We start from the raw sequence: 18019 nt of genomic DNA, 5'->3' as shown, positions 1-18019 counted from the left end.
TGCTGTTTAAATGTCCGTATTTGATGCTGCTTATTTTCAACTGATTTGATTAAACTTTTTATTTAACTTTTTTTATAACAAATGACCAAATTGGGGACGAGTTGACTGGGGGACGAGTTGACTAGGGGACGAGTTGACTTGATACCGATTAAAGTATAGCATGACCATGCTTTAATAGATCTATCTTAACACTCTGAATCGGTTATACTTCGTGTGTAATTATTCCGCAGGCATATGACCTGTTTGTATTGTTTCGATATATCTATTTAATGCTATAGTCGTCCTCTGTATTCTCGCGTCATTGGTAATTTCGCGTTATTTCCGTTTTGCACTGTAGCGCCATCTGGACCTTGCTTACAAACAGCCTACTTTCATTTTCGGTTCAAATTTTTATAAATTTATCCAGAATGCATAGAATTTTGGTGAGTATACTTTCAAAATAGTTGAAATACTTAAATTTCTATCCAATTAAGCCAAAATCCTGTATTTTTTACTTGCTAACATCGTTTTCGCCAATGTTTTGTTTATGTCGTCTGTTATAGATCGGCCCGATTCGGATGAACGACGATCCCACAATGCCCCGCTTCCCTTTAATTCCCGCCTTGGTACCATAATTTCCGAAACGGACTAGATTTAGTGGTTACATACCGTCAAATTACGCATTGAGATTCCATTTCGCGGAACGGACACGATCTAAATATTAGATCTTATTAATGTTTTGGTTTTGTATGCTACACGCCACTATATATTTAATATTTTTGAACATGTTTTGTATAGACTGCAATAAATATTTAATTACAGGGATCAAAATCAAAAAGGGATAGAAAAACATATGACAAAGAAAATCTTAAAAAAGACTATGCTGCCACTTTGAAAGGAATGTCCGTCTACAGGGCCTGCAGACTATACCAGGTGCCTGAATCAACACTCAGGGATAGAACGAGGAATAAGGTCTCATTGGACTGTAAATCAGGCCCAACTACGATTTTCACATACTCAGAGGAGAAGCAACTGGTAGAACTGGTAGACCACATCGTTTATTTGGGCAACATTGGATATGGTTATTCAGTCCAGGAGATGAAATATTTAGCAGCAGATTATGCCGGTAATAACAACTTGAAAATAATTTCTGATCATTTTATTTAGACTATGAGTTTATAAAACCATAAACAGAATCTGTTAAGCAATGGCTATATGTCTACTATTTATTGACGATGCCTTCTTTTTAGGTCACTTGGGAGGACTGTCAAAGCCAAGGAAGGACTCAGTGACTGTTGGTTCTATTCATTTATGGGCCGATGGGAAAAGTTAAAAGTTGTCTCTCCCCAGAAGCTCGAAATAGCTCGTGCCAAGTCTGCCTCAAAGGAAACAGTGAATGCATATTTTACAGAGCTAGGTACAGTTATTGTCATTCTATATTTTGAATGATTATTTCTTTCAAGATAATGACGATACAGAATTCCTAATTACACACTCGTAAGGTAGTTTATACAAATTTCCTTATTTTTATTCTTTATTGTGAAACAAGTTTTTACAGTACATGATAAACCACAATTTGGTAACCAGATGTAAAAAATACGTAGTTCGTAGAAATAAGCTAACAGAAAATCATTTAAATGACGAACCAGTTCTCCATAATAATTTCTGTTTTTTTCCTATACAGGTAACCTGATGAGAGAGCATGACCTCCTGACTGCACCAGAGAGGATATATAACATAGACGAGTCAGGTTCTTCTACAGAACACACCCCACCAAAGATCATTTGTGACAAGACCACAAAGCCACAGTCTGTGACATCACCTCGGTCAAAGAACGTCACCATCATTGGAGGGGCCAATGCCATTGGGAATCATGTCCCGCCGTTTTATATATTCCCAGGAAAACGGTGGAATGACAGCCTGCTTGATGGCGCTGTAGCTGGTGCAGCTGGGGGCATGTCTGAAAGTGGCTGGTTCAACCGTGGACTATTCGAGGAGTACATCATTAACCACTTTGCCAGACACGTTGGTCTGGACAGGGGAGACAGACCAACTACATTGATTCTTTATGATGGACACAAATCGCATCTGTCATTAACACTGACACAGTGGGCCAAGGATCATAGAGTTATACTTTTTGTCCTACCACCACACTCCAGTCACTTAACCCAGCCCTTAGACGTTGGGGTCTTTGGACCTATGAAGAAATTCTTCTATCAGGAGTGTAAGCTGTACATGCATGCAAACCCAGGAGTTTCCATTACCAGATACGAAGTTGCCAAGCTCACAAACAAGCCGTTTTCAAAAGCCTTCTCTCCCATCAACATCATATCTGCATTCAAAAAGTCAGGAATGTATCCTTTTGATTCAGAGAAAAATATCAGAGAAACAAACAGCTCCTGCTACTATCTACAATACTGAGCCAGTTAATGATGTAGAAGAAGACCAAGATGTCATCACATATCCTCTTGCAGATACTTCTGCAGTCACAAGTACAACTGAACAACAGTCGTTTCTACAAAGCAAAACCATAACCAAGGTCGTTCAGAGGCCAAAAAAGAAATTCACCCCACCTGTAAAAGTAACTGGAAATCTCCTATCAGAAACAAATATTGAGGTATTACAGGGTCAGAGTGACAAAAAAACAACAAAAGTGTGAGCAAATATTAATTCAATCTGAAAAGAAGCAAGATAACAAAACAAACAAACCCCAGCCTTCAACATCTGGTCTTTCAAAGCGAGGTGCTCCACTGTCTGTAGAGGACACTAGTTCTGAGGATGACAGCGATGATGACGAGGACCTTTGCTGTGTGTGTGAAAGCCGTTTCGCTCCTCAGCTACGTGGATAATCCATCATTGGTTATCATTAAATGGGGCAAGTGTGACTTACGTGATCACTGGGTTCACCTTACTTACTGTTCAAAGGTCAGGGTTCTGAGAAGGGACAGCTCATTCAGGTGTACACACTGTCAAAATGAGTAAATTTTCAAGTACTGGGTGTGGAAAATTTCACATAATTGTACAAATATTGTTATAGTTAAACTGTTATTTTTACAAACAGACACAGTATTCCGTAGTGTACCAGAAATAAACAAGTATAGTGGTGTGTAACCTAACAATAATTCCACAACTACAACAACATCTTTAACGCGAAAATACCAAGGACATACAAAATCAAAATGGTAGATAGTGTACATGTTGACACGTGATTGTCGGGAGCATTTTAATTATTTTTTGTGTCAAAAATTATACGTTTTGACAGATAATGAATTATTTGACATTATTTATTAAAAGAAATAACTGTTATATTTTTATTTCCTTGCGTACATTAATTATTGTCACTAGTACCGCGAGAATATAGGGGAACAGGCTATTTCGCGTCATTCCGCTTACCGGATATTGGTTTATAGCCGGTCCTCAAATTATTTTCAGATTTATCACAATTTGTAATTTTTTCTCACGCACCGCCCAAGAACGAAAGTGAAAATGGACTTTGACCAAATGTTTATCTTTGTTTACCTCATGTTTGCTAGTGTTTGGTTGACACTCGGTGAGGAATGTAAAAAGGTGGAATCAGACAATTGTAGTTGTAGAACATCGAAGGGGACGGTAGACCTGCACAAAATACCGAATTCGTAAGTTGCCCAAGATTTATCATGATCTGGTCTTGTGACTTGTCATGTGAGGCATAAACACATAAGTAGCTGGTCTCTTTTGCTTATATTTCATGAAAAAATATATTGCCAGTACTAATTAAAAATAGAAAAAAGAAAGGATTAAAAAGAAATGCTTTTGATTCAGTTTTGCGCGGTTAAAGATTCATGTTGTGCAGTCAAATGTTGGCAAGATATAGGTGATTCAGAACATTTGTTTGGTCAATAATGATGCTACATATGATAAAAAACATCAATAGACAGTCAAGGACCCAAAATGAATCCAGCACCCATTTACTACAGTCTACTCGGGTATTCCAAATCTGTATAACTTTAAAATGTGGACCACTCTAAACCACAGGGGTACATCACATAAAGGTTTTAGGGTGGTTGTGGGTATAGTAACCCCTGTTTATAGACAAGGGATCCAGCTGTCAAAATGGCAATCTTGGTGTATGGTCATTATCAACTGCCGTAAAAGCCTCATTTGTTATGTTAAAATACCAGCTGATACGTCCTCACACTGCTTAAATATAAATATCCATAAAAAACATTCTCATTTCTTGCTGTCATAAACCGTTTTTGCACTGTGAGATGCGAAACTCGTACTTTTTAATCAAACACGTGTAATCTTAGTCTAACACGATCACGTTCACCATTCGATCATGGAAAATCACCTGTAAAAGTCGTGTACGACAGGCGAACAAAAGGAAATGAATGATGCTCCTTAAAAAATGATCAAAATGTAACTCACAAACCTCGGTATTGAACCACAAGCGAGTCTATAAGTCCTGCAATGCTTTGTTATTTTCGTAACCGAAAAACAATTCTCGCCGGCTCCACCATTGCGTCACATGTGAGTCACGTGGGCTAGGTGCTGTATCATCTTACCTGTTGGCGAGAACCAGTTGTTAAAGCCAATCAAATAAGCATGTACAGTATCAAACCCATGTGACACTATGGTGAAGTCGGCGAGAATTGTTTTTTAGCTACGAAAATAACAAAGCATTGCAGGACTTATAGACCCGCTTGTGGTTCAAAACAAAGGTTTGTGAGATACATTTTGATCGTTTTGTAAGGAGCATCATTCATTTCCCTTTGTTCACCTGCCGTACATAAGTTTTACAGGTGATTTTCCATGATGGCACGGTGAACGCGATCGTGTTAGACTACACGTTTTTGATGAAAAAGTACGATTTTAGCATCTCACAGTGCAAAAACGGTTTATGACAGCAAGAAATGAGAATGTTTTTTATGGATATTTATATTTAAGCAGTGTGAGGACGTATCAGCTGGTAATTTAACGTAACAAATGAGACTTTTACAGCTGTTGATAATGACCAGGGTTCCCGCCAGGCTATTATCGCCTGTCGCGTGCGACATGCCTTCAGACTTTGAGTTGTATATTCGACATCCCTTATTTCCCCCGTCATCCCTTAATTGCCGAAGCGACATGTCATAAAATCATCCCAATAAACACCCCGATTAATTCGATAGTGTATTCGAAAAGCTTCCAAGTGCTACCTGATAGTTTAGGTAAAGCGATGCCAGTTAAGATAACCGATAAACCAATGACAGCTTCCTATATGTGGAACGTGTGACATAAATTTCATCGAAGCTCCGCCTTTAAATCATTTGACAGGCGGCATCTTGTGATGTGTACATGAAAGTGACTGTTTTCGCAAGTTTTAAGATTATACCTGTCATTAGATATAATGACAGATGATTCAACAATTATCGTCCGAATGTTTTTCGCAATCAAGGAAAGACAATGTAAGGAATTAAGTCAAAATTGTGCAACACGGTAAAATGCTTTTGAACAATTATCGCCGTAATATTAATGTTTTTCACATGTATGAAATGTGTTTTCTCGGGCGGAATATTGAAAAGACAATGCAAGAATTAATGTTTTCTGTTGTCACATTCAAAATAGAACTTGTAGAGAAAAGTTTGAAATACCCTCCGTGCATTATTTCAACACGAACGGACACTTTGGTAGAACCACCGACCTTCCGTAAGCCAGCTGAATGGCTACCTCACATGAAGAACCTCACATGAAGAATTCAACGCCCCGAGTGAGGCTCGAACCCACATCGATGAGGGGCAAGTGATTTGAAGCCAGCGACCTTAACCACTCGGCCACGGAGGCCCCGGTCACAATTTCAGAATCCCTCCCAGCCATGCCAAATGGCCATTGATCCAAAATGGAAACCAGCATTTCCCTGGATGACAGTCTCAGATTGTGTTGTTTTCCATGTATGTACAACAAACAGTTGACATTTTCAAAAACTTAAAATGGATAAGTTTTCAGCAAATAAACTCCGCAGAAATAGAAGACATAAACTTTAAAATACAAATAGATCTGTGTGCAGTGCTAAAATTGTGTTGTTTTGTGTACAATAAATAGTAAATGAACATTTTTAGTAACTTAAAATTGATGAACATTTAATTGTCATTCAGCAAATAACTCCATAGGATTTTTATGACCTAATATCTTTTCTTGTTGTACATGTAAATGATGCTTATTAATCACTGAAAATAGCACTATGTTTTTCACTCTGAAATGCACCAGAATGCACCAAAATGAGTTGTAGTAACACAAAATTTTCTGGGGAGACCCCCATACCCCCCATGCAGGAGGGGGCACCCCTCCCGCACACACCCCTTTGCTTGTCAAAAAATATCCTTCTGCAACATGCCTTCAGAAAATCCTGGCTAGAACCCTGATGACCATATATCAAAATTTCCATTTTAACAGCGGATCCCTTGTTTATAAATAGGGGCTACTATACCCCAGACCACCCCAAAAACTTAATGTGATGTACCCCTGTGCTCTAAACCAGTAACAAGGAAGTGTCTATCTTTCTCACAAGGGTGTGACACCTCATGTACCAGTACCAGGTCTTTTATGTACCACTTTGACACATAAAGTACCACCTGTATTAATTAGCCTTTATATTATATAGTAACTATCTCATAGTGTAGCACTATGAATAGGTGATAATTATGTCTCCCACTACACAGTGGCAGTGATTTTTTTTTTCCCTTTTGGGAAAAGGTCCGGTACCGGATAAGTTGGGAAAAATAGCGGGGTTTTTACTCAGATTCGGAATTTTTATAGTTAATTTATAACATCATTTAGAATGCTTCTTCCTTTAATTCCATGTAAATAGCATCAAACAAACTGTTTAAATGGTTAAATCATGGTGAATGTCAATGTAACTAAATTTTCCTTCTGCAGTCATCAAAATGCAAACTTAATTTGGTCATTTTGGGAATTTTTGGATGATAATTGGGGAAAAAAGACTGCATTTTTCTATTGGGAAAAGGTCCTTTTAGGGGTACTTTATAAAGAAGGAAAAAAATCGCTGAGTGGTGTGGGAGACATATTGATTTACTCCAGTCTGTGTGTCTGTCTGTCACAAAGCTTGTCAGTGCTCTAAATCGAACATTTCTCATCTGATTTTCACCAAACTTCAACAAAATGTGTCTGCCAATAATTGCTCGGCCAAGTTCAATAACTAGCCAAATCGGCCTAGGCACTTCGGAATTATGGCCCATGATTTACCAAAAACGCTCAGATTTCTTGCGTAGTTTACCCCTAAACCGGCACTTGTACTACTTGTAGTATAGGCGTCCTTTTGGTGTCAAGAAAGCGCATGCACATGTGGATTAAGTTAACGGTTTATAAAGACTGACTATTTAGCTGTTTAGGCAGTTATGGGAGACATGCGCTTTTCTCAAAAGCATCTCTAGTTACCTGTGAAAACATTTCTATGGGAAAGATTGAGTTTAATTTATGTTGTATTCACAGGATTTGATTGCCTGCACAATAATATTATTGCTCTTAGTATGAGAAATGATTTTATTATACACTTCAAAATATTTTGCTATTGGTTTTCAAATTAGAATATTATGTTAAAATATTTGAATTTATCACTGCTTGTAGTCATTTTATAAAAAAAAGTACTATTATTTTTTTTAAAACAAAATATTTGAATTTATCACAATAACTGTAACTGGATTGAATTCTTTGTTTGATAGTTCATCAAAAAAAGTTATAAAATACTGGTCAGACTTATTACTCCAATAAATCAAACACTAATTTTTGTGTAGAAACTTGAAATGAGTTGAATATAACTTTTAAGTAAAATCCCACAAGTGGAAGACATGTTTCTACCTTGTTCTCAATAACTACTTGGTCAAATTCTTTCAAAATTAAAAGTTTAAAAATATCATCAGCATCATGACCTGACCTCATGTAGCAAGTTGTGTAACTCTAGCTTTTATTTTCTAAAAACTATATGCCCTTTTTTAATGTGGAATTTTTGTGACAGTTTTTATTGTAAGCTTATTACTTAACCCAATGTTTCCAGATTCTCTACACATCTTTGGCATTATGGGAATACCTCATGTTGCAAAGATCTTAACCTTTATTTACATTGTAGTAAAGTTATGCCCCATGTTTAACTTAGAAATGTTTGCTAAAGTTTACGTATGTAAACTGATAAAGTCCCCGGTATTAAAAGTGGTTGATCACATTTAAGAATTATTTTATGACATTTTTTATGTTTAGTGTATTCATGTAGGGATTTATTTAATGAAAACAAAAGATCCATTACATTGAGTTAGATCCCTGTCAAAATGTTTGTTTTAGCTCGGCTATTCAAAGAATAGTCTAGCTATTCTGCTCACCCTGGCGTTTGCATCGGCACCACACCTTGGTTAAAGTTTTGCATGCAAGTACATACAGCTATCATTTAAAGGCATATAGCTTTGAAACTTATTTTTCCTTTTTACTTGGTCAATTACCAACCTCACTGGGTCAAGTTCCATAACTCTGACATGTATTTTGAGCAAATTATGCCCCCTGCACTTAGAAAATCCTGGTTGAAGTTTTACATGCAAGTTACCAAAACTAATGCAGATATTGAATTGAAATTTCACGTGTCTCCGGGGTTATAAAAGTAGTTGATAGCATCAAGTCCCATAACTCTGACCTGCGTTTTAGTCAAATTATGCCCCCTTTTGGACTTAGAAAATCCTGGTTAAAGTTTTGTGTGCAAGTTCATACAGCTATTACTAAAAGGCATATAGATTTGAAACTTATTTTTTCGTTTTCTGCATCAATTACCAACCTCACTAGATCAAGTTCCATAACTCTGACATGTATTTGGGGCAAATTATGCCCCCTTTTGGACTTAGAAAATTCTTGTTAAAGTTTTGAGCGCAAGTTACTATCTGCAGAACAAATACAGATATTAAGTTGAAACTTCACTTGTGCCTTCGGGGTTATAAAACTCGTTGATAGCATCAAGTCTCATAACTCTGACATGCATTTTGGTCAAATTATGTCCCCTTTTGAACCTAAAACTCTTTTGATATTTTAACATTTTGGGTAATATTTTCCAGCTTCTGGGACGATATTTCGAATAGTCCAGCATTGGCTGTCTCATGGACAGCTCTTGTATTATTTTTTTATGAAATTTTGATGTTGCTCCCCTTTGATATGAAAGTATTCCACACTTTTTAAATCGCCTCAACAGCCTGGATCCAGGTAGTGTGTTCACTCCTTTGCAGTATCATACCAAAAGCATGAAAAATGGTACTTTACTTGTAGCTTTCTTGTTTGGTGCTCAGCATTAGGATAGCTCAAGGACTGGTCAGTCAGGTGGCAGTATTATGTGACTGAGTGAGGTATCAGTTGCCATGTGTCTACTGACCTCTTGAGTGTGAAAATGTTAATTACTAATAAACAAACATCAAAATATTTAGATACAAGTTGAAAGAATGGATTAATTGCCATATTTATGGATGAAGTGCTAAGTGGCATTGAGTGTAGTATTGTACATACATATTCTGTTCTTGCTTTTTGTTCACAGCATTTTATCAATCGCTAATGGTACCTATACATATCAGTATAAGCCCTGTGAATCTTTACAAGAGGAATGTGGAGGTGTGACTGGAGGGGTAGCAGTAAGTAACAATCTTCAGCAGTCTCATTCATAGTTTGAAGGTCACTCCAAATTGATTAATAGATCTTTAGAAAATTTCTTGAATAATATAGAGGGAGTGAGGCATCTTTTCTTATTTTAACTTTTTTCTCGATTTTTCATTTTTTTTGAGATGGGTATCTTTCTCATAAGTGAGCAGGATATTTTTCATATTTTTGAAGACAAAATTTGAATTATTTCAATGACATTTTTCAAACAGTACCACTGTCTAGCGTAAGCAGATTTGGGAAAGTGGTATAGTTACTGAAAGTCAGTAAAAATCTATTAATTTACCAGTCAGGGGTGTAACTGTTTCAAGTTATCGCAGTTTATAACCCATCTGAGTTATTGCTTATACTTTCATAACTTGTTTCAGTTGTCATAAAATATTACAAAGCCCTCCTGTGCCAATTCCTCATTTTGAATGAGACTAATGCAATTATTTCCTGAATCCTTGAACTTTTATTTTTCCAGCTATGCAGTACAATTTTTAGCTCACCTGTCACATAGTGACAAGGTGAGCTTTTGTCATCACCCTTCGTCCGTCGTGCGTCCGTTCGTGCGTCCGTCCGTCAACAATTTCTTGTCTGTACGATAATGGTTTCATTTAAGATTTTATTTTAACCAAACTTGCGCACAACTTGTATCACCATAAGATCTTGGTTCCTTTCTTGAACTGGCCAGATCCCATTATGGGTTCCAGAGTTATGGCCCCTGAAAGGGCCAAAATTAGCTATTTTGACCTTGTCTGCACAATAGCAGCTTTATTTAGGATTTGATTTTTACCAAACTGGCACACAACTTGTATCACCATAAGGTCTTGGTTCCTTTCTTGAACTGGCCAGATTCCCTAATGGGTTCCAGAGTTATGGCCCCTGAAAGGGCCAGAATTAGCTATTTTGACCTTGTCTGCACAATAGCAGCTTCATTAATGATTTGATTTTAACCAAACTTGCACACAACTTGTATCACCATAAGATCTTGTTTCCTTTATTGAACTGGCCAGATTCCTTTATGGGTTCCAGAGTTATGGCCCCTGAAAGGGCCAGAATAAGCTATTTTGACCTTGTCTGCACAATAGCAGCTTCATTTATGATTTGAATTTAATCAGACTTGCACAAAACTTGTGTCACCATAAGATCTTGATTCCTTAGTTGAACCGGCCAGATCCCATAATGGGTTCCAGAGTTATGGCCCCTGAAAGGGCCAAAATTAGCTATTTTGACCTTGTCTACACAGTAGCAGCTTCATTTATTATTCGATTTTAACCAAACGTGCACACAACTTGTATCACCACAAGATCTTGGTTCTTTTCTTGAACTGGCCAGATTTCATCATGGTTTCCAGAGTTATGGCCCCTTAAAGGTCCAAAATTGGCTATTTTGGCTTTTGCAGCCATATAGAGACTTCATTTATGGTTTTATTTGATACAAACTTCCAAAATAACTTCAGCAACAATAATTCTTGGATTCCATGACAAATCAGATCCAAGCGTAGGTTCAGAGTTATTTTATATCTGATTACCTCCCCTGATTGTAATCAAAATGGATTTATATCAGTAAGTACTTAATGGACTTATTTGAAATTTCATTATTGTCATTAGTTGGACTGAGCCAATCAGGGTAGATAACTATGGACTGATTTTATGTCAAATTACCTCCCTTTATTTCAAATTAAAATGGGTATATCTCCATAACTAATGAAGATACTGATCTGAAATTTCATTTATGTCAACAGATTTATTTGGCAGATCCTTCTTTTGTTCACTTACAATAATTTTTTTTAAATTACTTCCCTTTTACGTTACTATAAATAGCTTATTTTTAGTAACTTTTTTATTATTGGCCGTAGGGAAAAACTGAGACCACTTTTCTGTGGTACAACATGGATGGTACCTCCAATTTATAGGTGTATTTTGACATATCTGTACCTTGTAAGAATTTTTTTTTTCTTTTTGGTTAAATTTCTTCCCTTTGTTGTTACTGTCCTTTGGACTTAGATATTTTTTCTGAGGACCTTCTTGTCCTCAAGTGCAATGATAACAGGTGAGCGATATATGGCCATCATGGCCCTCTTGTTTACACAAAGCTGACGAAGTGTTACGCAAAAGTTTTAACCCTTTCCCACATCGATACGGTTATCACCGTATCTATCGATTACCAAACAGAAACGTATTGACCAGTGTCTATCGATTACCCGATAAAAACATATATTATCGAGTACCGGCCATTTGAACAAAAACGTCTATCCCCGTATCTCATAATCAATCGCTTTATTTTCATTCTTTTCCTAAACAGAACAGAAGCCAAAGTAACCTCCTTTACATAACACTGATAAGTGATAATCAATAATCAATAATCGGTATATTGGCTGATAAGCGTGACTGTCTTATCCGAACAGTAATTTTCCATGACGCAGCGTCGTGCACATGTAGGAAAAAACCCCGGTGTCTTTTTTTGCAAAGTACTCAATAAATTTAAATAGTAACCACATGATCTTTTACGCAAATATTGATGACGAAAACCCATATTTTCACTTTGTGAGAACAGCAAAAAGACATTTTTTGAATAACTTACCTGTCAGTGAGTTAACTATATTTTATAACTAATACAGGTTACAAAATGCTTGAAAAGGTAACTGAAATAGGTTACATAACTTAAAACAGTTACACCCTTGACTGTTCACATAGTTTCAGTATTTGAATTGACAGATGGAGAGTATTTAAACTGCTAAAATTACAATTGTCCTCGAAATAGCAGACCCTTTTAACATGTTTAAGAGGCTGCAAGAGCTAAAAATAGAAATACCTTTAACAATTCTTCTCTGGTTAATAGATTAATGGATCTTCATCAAACTTGGTCTGTAGCATCATTATAAGATCTATTTATGGAATAGTTTCAAACGGGGACTCTTGGCCTCATTTAGATGTTGTCACAGCAAGAAATAGAAAACCTGACAATAGGTAGAGCTATTGCACTCACCTGCAAATCAGCAGTGGCCGCGTTGTTGTACCAGTTTGGTTAAGTTTTTGTATGTATGCTGGTACATGTATCTCAGTAACCACTTGTGGGAATAGATTAACACTTAACACACTTATTCACTGTGATCAACTAACTTACACTGTACAAGTTTCATAACTTTGCATTTTCCCAAAATTTGCTCCTATTTCGACTTGGCATTTTGTTGGTTAACTGTTAAGTTTTTATATGCAAGGTGGTATTCCAGAACCCACTAATGGAAATGGATTGAAACTTCACACACTTGATCTGACATGTAGTGAACAGGTTCCATAACAGTTACTGTACTTTTCATTTGCATAAAAATTATGCCCCTATTTGACTTCTGTTTTTATTCAGTTGACAAGGGTATTGAATATTCGAACTTTACTGTCCTCTGATAGCTAGTTTCTTTTTGAGTTATGGCCCTTTTTTAACATTGAACTGTTACAGTTGTATTTGCATAGTTTGTGCACTCAAGTCCGACCATTTCCATCTGATTCAAATTAAACTTACACACACTTGTTCACTGTGATGTTCTGACATGCAGTACACAGGTTTCAAATGCATATTTTTGCATTTTCACAAAATTATGCCCCTTTTTTTGCATATCAAGTTTTTTATATGTAAACTAATATCTTAGATAGTACCCACTTTTATATTCATTCAGTTGACAAGTTTATTGAATAGTCAGGCATTGCGTTCCTTTGACAGCTAGTGTCTTTTAAGTTATGGTCCTTATTTTTACTTTGACCTATTACAGTTGTATTTTCTATAGTTTTTGTACTCAAGTTCTCCTGCCATTTTCATCCAAGTCAATGAAACTTGGTATACATCATTACATCAAGGAGACATGTGCATATTATCTAAATTTTCATGTCCGATTATTGCTTTATACATGTAGTTATACACCTTCTTCGCACTTTGTATGGTTATTCTTTAAAGAAATTTCAAAAGTGTTGACGTCACTTTTGTTTTCTATCAGTAGATCAGCGGTCAAGGACATAATAATAACAGGATGAATAGATACTGAAAATTATATATACATTGTAAGTTATTGCCCCAAATATAGAACGGAATTCGATAACGGAGAAAAAAACTCATCTTTGATATGACATTGGCAGTGAAAATGGTATGTGTTTTGCAAAAAAAATGTCTTGTTTAATGTTATGCTTTCAGGCATGTCAAAGGTCAGGGTCAGAAAGTTACGACATTGGCAATACTGTCCCAGTTACATTCGCAGGAGATCCTGATAAGAATTTACGAGCAGTTTACACAGCCACAGACCCAGCCACTCATACAGTCAGGTGGGAACAATCAATACATTTTAATCAGTAGTTAATGGGTGCTTTTTAAGTGCAAGTCTTTTATTTTCTTTTTTGAGATTTTAAAAGATTTGAGAGTTGGTAGCAGGGGCTGTTGTCAGATAGTTTTAATCATCCCCCTCCAAAGGGGGAGGGATATTTTTTTGGTGTTGTCTGTCCGGCAGGTCAATTTCGACTTTGATGTTAGTAGGTCAAAGGTCAAGAACAGTAAAATGGTTTCCAGATGATAACTTGAGAAATCTTGGGCCTAGGGTCATAAACTGTGGTACACAGGTGTAACATCATAAAATACAGGTCAAATTTGACTTTGAGGTCAAGGTTATAATGACCCAGAACAGTTAAACGGTTTCAGGTAGGTAACTTGAGAATGCTTGGGCCTAGGATCATAAATTTTGGTACACAGGTGTAACATCATAAAATATAGGTCAAGTTCGACTTTTAGGTCATTGGGTCAAGGTCACAATGACCCAGAACAGTTAAACAGTTTCTGGAGGATAACTTTCGAGAGAACGCTTGAGCCTAGGATCATGAAAGTTGATAAGGAGGTTGGTCATGACATGCAGATTTATAGTTGAGTAGGTCAAAGGTCAAGGTCACAGTGACCTGGAACAGTTAAACCATCTCCAGATGATAACTGGATCATAAATTTTGGTACACAGGTGTAACATCATAAAATACTGGTTAAGTTCGACTTTGAGGTAAGTGGGTCAAGGTCAGTTAAACTGTTTCCGATGATTTCCGGATGATAACTTGAGAATGCTTTGGCATAGGATTATGAAAGTTGATAGTGAGTTTGGTCATGACATGCAGATGACCCCTATTGATTTTGAGGTCAGTAGGTTTAAGGTAAAGGTCACAGTGACCTGGAACAGTCAAACCAGTTCCGGACGATACAATGTAACTTGAGAATGCTTTCGCCTAGGATCATGAAAGTTGATAGGTCAGTAGACCCCTATTGATTTTGAGGTTCAAGTTTGACATTGGCTTACTTCTGTGACAAGGCTGTATTGTGGGGTATAACTCATCACTCTTGTGACAGCTTTAGTTTAAATTGTTTAAATTTCTGCTGTTTTGCACAAACAAAACATCAGTGCTATCAACATCCAGGTCTACATAATGTCATCCCCAAAACCATTGAGTGCCATATGTGCTGCTAGTAATAGTGTTAAAGAAACATCTAGTGTTTTCTTCATATCTTCCTCACAGCCATGATTTAACACAATTTTTTTATATGCTCATTTTGAAAAAAAAGCAGAAGTATTATGTGAAGGTGTGTGTTTCTGTTGTTCGTCTGTTATATTCTGTGTCCAGAGTATAATTTAATAACCACACAAGGTATTGACTCTAAACTTGGTATATTGGTAGATACTAAAAATAGTACCATCCCTAAATGTGAAAAAAATCCCAGCAAAATGAAGAATTTTCATTTTTATCTACCATTTGTAAGAAAATATTGATATAAAATCAAATTTTGAATTTCAGAATATCAATATTCAGCATCAAATGTGATAGAAGTACAACAGGAAAACTGACATCAGTAAATGAAAATCCTACAAACACATATGTATGTTTATCTTTTATATATTTTTGACAACGAAAAAAAAGTATAGTACGATGACTGTATTTCTCCCCCTTTTTCATTTATATGTACAAATAGCTCTCTATCTTTGGATATTTTAGTTAGGACAAAAACATATTTGTTCATGTGTTGTCAACTTTTCTAAATGGAGCTTTCCTAAAGAAAGTTATGTGAAGTTCATAAGCACCATAATTTTACATTAATTTAGTTGAATTTCCTAGTTAAATGCAAAGACCTAATTTTAGCTCCACTATTCTGAGAATAGAGGTGTTATTCTACTCGCCCAGGGGTTGGTGTCAGTGTCTGGGTGAGCTTTCTTGGTTAAAGTTTTTCGACAACCTTTGTTTTTCTGTCATATCTTTTTTACTGTTGCTTATATCTTACTGTAAGTTCACATAAACATTGTCTAGCATAGAAACAAAGTATGTGCAGGGGCTGGGCCCATTATACCCAAGGTCAAGGTCACCAAGGTGTTACATTTAGGTTATTTTTAGGGTTAAAGTTTTTCGGCAACCTTTGTTTTTCTGTCATATCTTTGTTACTATTGCTTATATCTAACTGTAAGTTTACATAAACATTGTCCAGCATACAGACAAAGTATTTGCAGGGGCTGGGCCCATTATACCCAAGGTCATGGTCACAGTTGTTATACTTGGAATTATTTTCATTTTGAATGTTTTCAAAAGCTTCGTTTATAGACATGTCTTTGGTACTTTAAAAAATAATAACTTAAAATTAAAAATATTTCTATATAATCATCATCTGCATGTGTGGTTACAAACCCCATAACTCTAATTGTATTTTTGACAGAATTATGCCCCTTTTGTACTTATAGTTTTTTGCAATCTTTGCTTTCTGGATATAATTTTAATGCAGTATAAGATAAGGACTTGAAACCTAAGATGTATCTGTATCATCATCATCTGCATGTGTGGTAACAATCCTCAAAACTCTGGATTTGTATTTTTGACCAAATTATGCCCCTTTCATACTTAAATTTTTTAACAAACTTCATTTTATTGACATAACTTTGGTACTATATAAGATAATGACTTGAAACTCAAAACATATCTTTACCACCATCAACTGCACGTGTGGTAACAATCCAAATAACTCTAATTTGTGTTCTTGCCAGAATTATGCATATTGGTATATCTTCCTTTTAAAGTAGAGGTCTCTTATTGAGACATATATTCATTTTACTGTCAAATCACCAAATAGTGGAGCGTGTTGTCTTACGGAAGCTATTGTTTTAAAATGCAGTTTAAATTCTATGAATTTTCCCCCGCCTCCACCCTACACACATAAGCAAACAAAGAACTTCAAGAAGAAATCTGGAGCGCACTGTCTTACGGGCAGCTCTTGTTATATTTTAGTGTATCTTCCTTTTAAAGTACAGGTCTCTTAATGAGACATAAATTCATTTTATTATCAAATCACCAAATAGTGGAGCGTGTTGTCTTACGGAAGCTATTGTTTTAAAATGCAGTTTAAATTCTATGAATTATCCCCCGCCTCCACCCTACACACATAAGCAAACAAAGAACTTCAAGAAGAAATCTGGAGCAGTTAAATTCTATGAATTATCCCGCGCCTCCACCCCACACACATAAGCAAACAAAGAAGAAGAAATCTGGAGCAGTCGCCCCATGTGGTTCTGGGATGATCTGTGTATGAAAAGAATTGCAACCACTGCCTTACCCTTGCATGATCGTAAGAGGCGACTAATAGGGTCTTCACAATTGGTTTTGCTGTAACTCTGTGATTCCAGCAGGTGTGCAAATTTTGATTCCATACCTCATTTTTATTTTGATGTAAATGAGATGTGGAACCAAAATTTGTAGTCCTATTTGGCGCCATATAACCTATACTGTGTTGGTGCGCCGTAAAACCCAAATAGATAAATAAATCTGGAGCAGTCATAATTATTTCTCATTGAAGGTTAGAGTTAGCTGCACATGTGCAGAAATTATCGGATAATTATTCCACTTTCTAATATTGATTTACTCCAGTGTGTGTGTGTGTCTGTCACAAAGCTTGTCCGCACTCTAAGTCAAACATTTCTCATCCGATCTTCACCAAACTTGAACAAAATTTGTTTGCCAATAAGTGCTCTGCTAAGTTCGATAACTAGTCAAATCGGCCCAGGCACTTTGGAATTATGGCCAAAAAAATGCTAAGATTTCATGCGCATTTTTTACCTCAAACCGGCGCCTATACTACTTTTAAAAGCATGCACTTGTGCTCTAAGTAAACAGTATATAAAGACTGACTTACTATTTACATGATAAGGCAGTTGTGGGAGACATGCGCTTATCTCAAAAGCATCTCTAGTCATCATAATGATATTATGTTGATGTGATATTTAGCGACATGTACGCATTGAGAAATAGTGCTTTCAAACTTATTAAACTTGTTTAAAGCAAATGTCACATAGCAGAACTGTCCTAATTAATTTACACACATATATGCAGTGCAGAATAATTTGCCATCC

General features: G+C 36.3%; 2 protein-coding genes across 2 annotated transcripts in view; both read left to right on the top strand.

Annotated features, from left to right (window-relative positions):
* The first annotated feature begins 407 nt into the window (after positions 1–407).
* On the top strand, positions 408–2400 carry LOC128546748 (uncharacterized). The gene is made up of 3 exons (XM_053518038.1): positions 408–422; positions 802–1105; positions 1664–2400. Exons 1-3 carry the CDS (start codon positions 408–410, stop codon positions 2398–2400), a joined length of 1056 nt encoding a protein of 351 aa, XP_053374013.1.
* A 1028-nt stretch (positions 2401–3428) lies between these two features.
* Positions 3429–18019, top strand: part of LOC123532632 (cation-dependent mannose-6-phosphate receptor-like) — a 28719-nt gene continuing 14128 nt past the window's right edge. The window contains exons 1-4 of the mRNA XM_053517192.1: positions 3429–3614; positions 9515–9608; positions 13801–13928; positions 15429–15510. Of these exons, the coding sequence (XP_053373167.1) occupies positions 3466–3614; positions 9515–9608; positions 13801–13928; positions 15429–15510 (453 nt within the window). The 5' untranslated portion in view covers positions 3429–3465. The remainder of the gene's footprint in view (positions 3615–9514; positions 9609–13800; positions 13929–15428; positions 15511–18019) is intronic.

This window comes from Mercenaria mercenaria, chromosome 11, assembly GCF_021730395.1.
Source record: "Mercenaria mercenaria strain notata chromosome 11, MADL_Memer_1, whole genome shotgun sequence".
NCBI lineage: Eukaryota > Metazoa > Mollusca > Bivalvia > Venerida > Veneridae > Mercenaria > Mercenaria mercenaria.
This window is presented reverse-complemented; position numbering and strand designations above follow the sequence as displayed.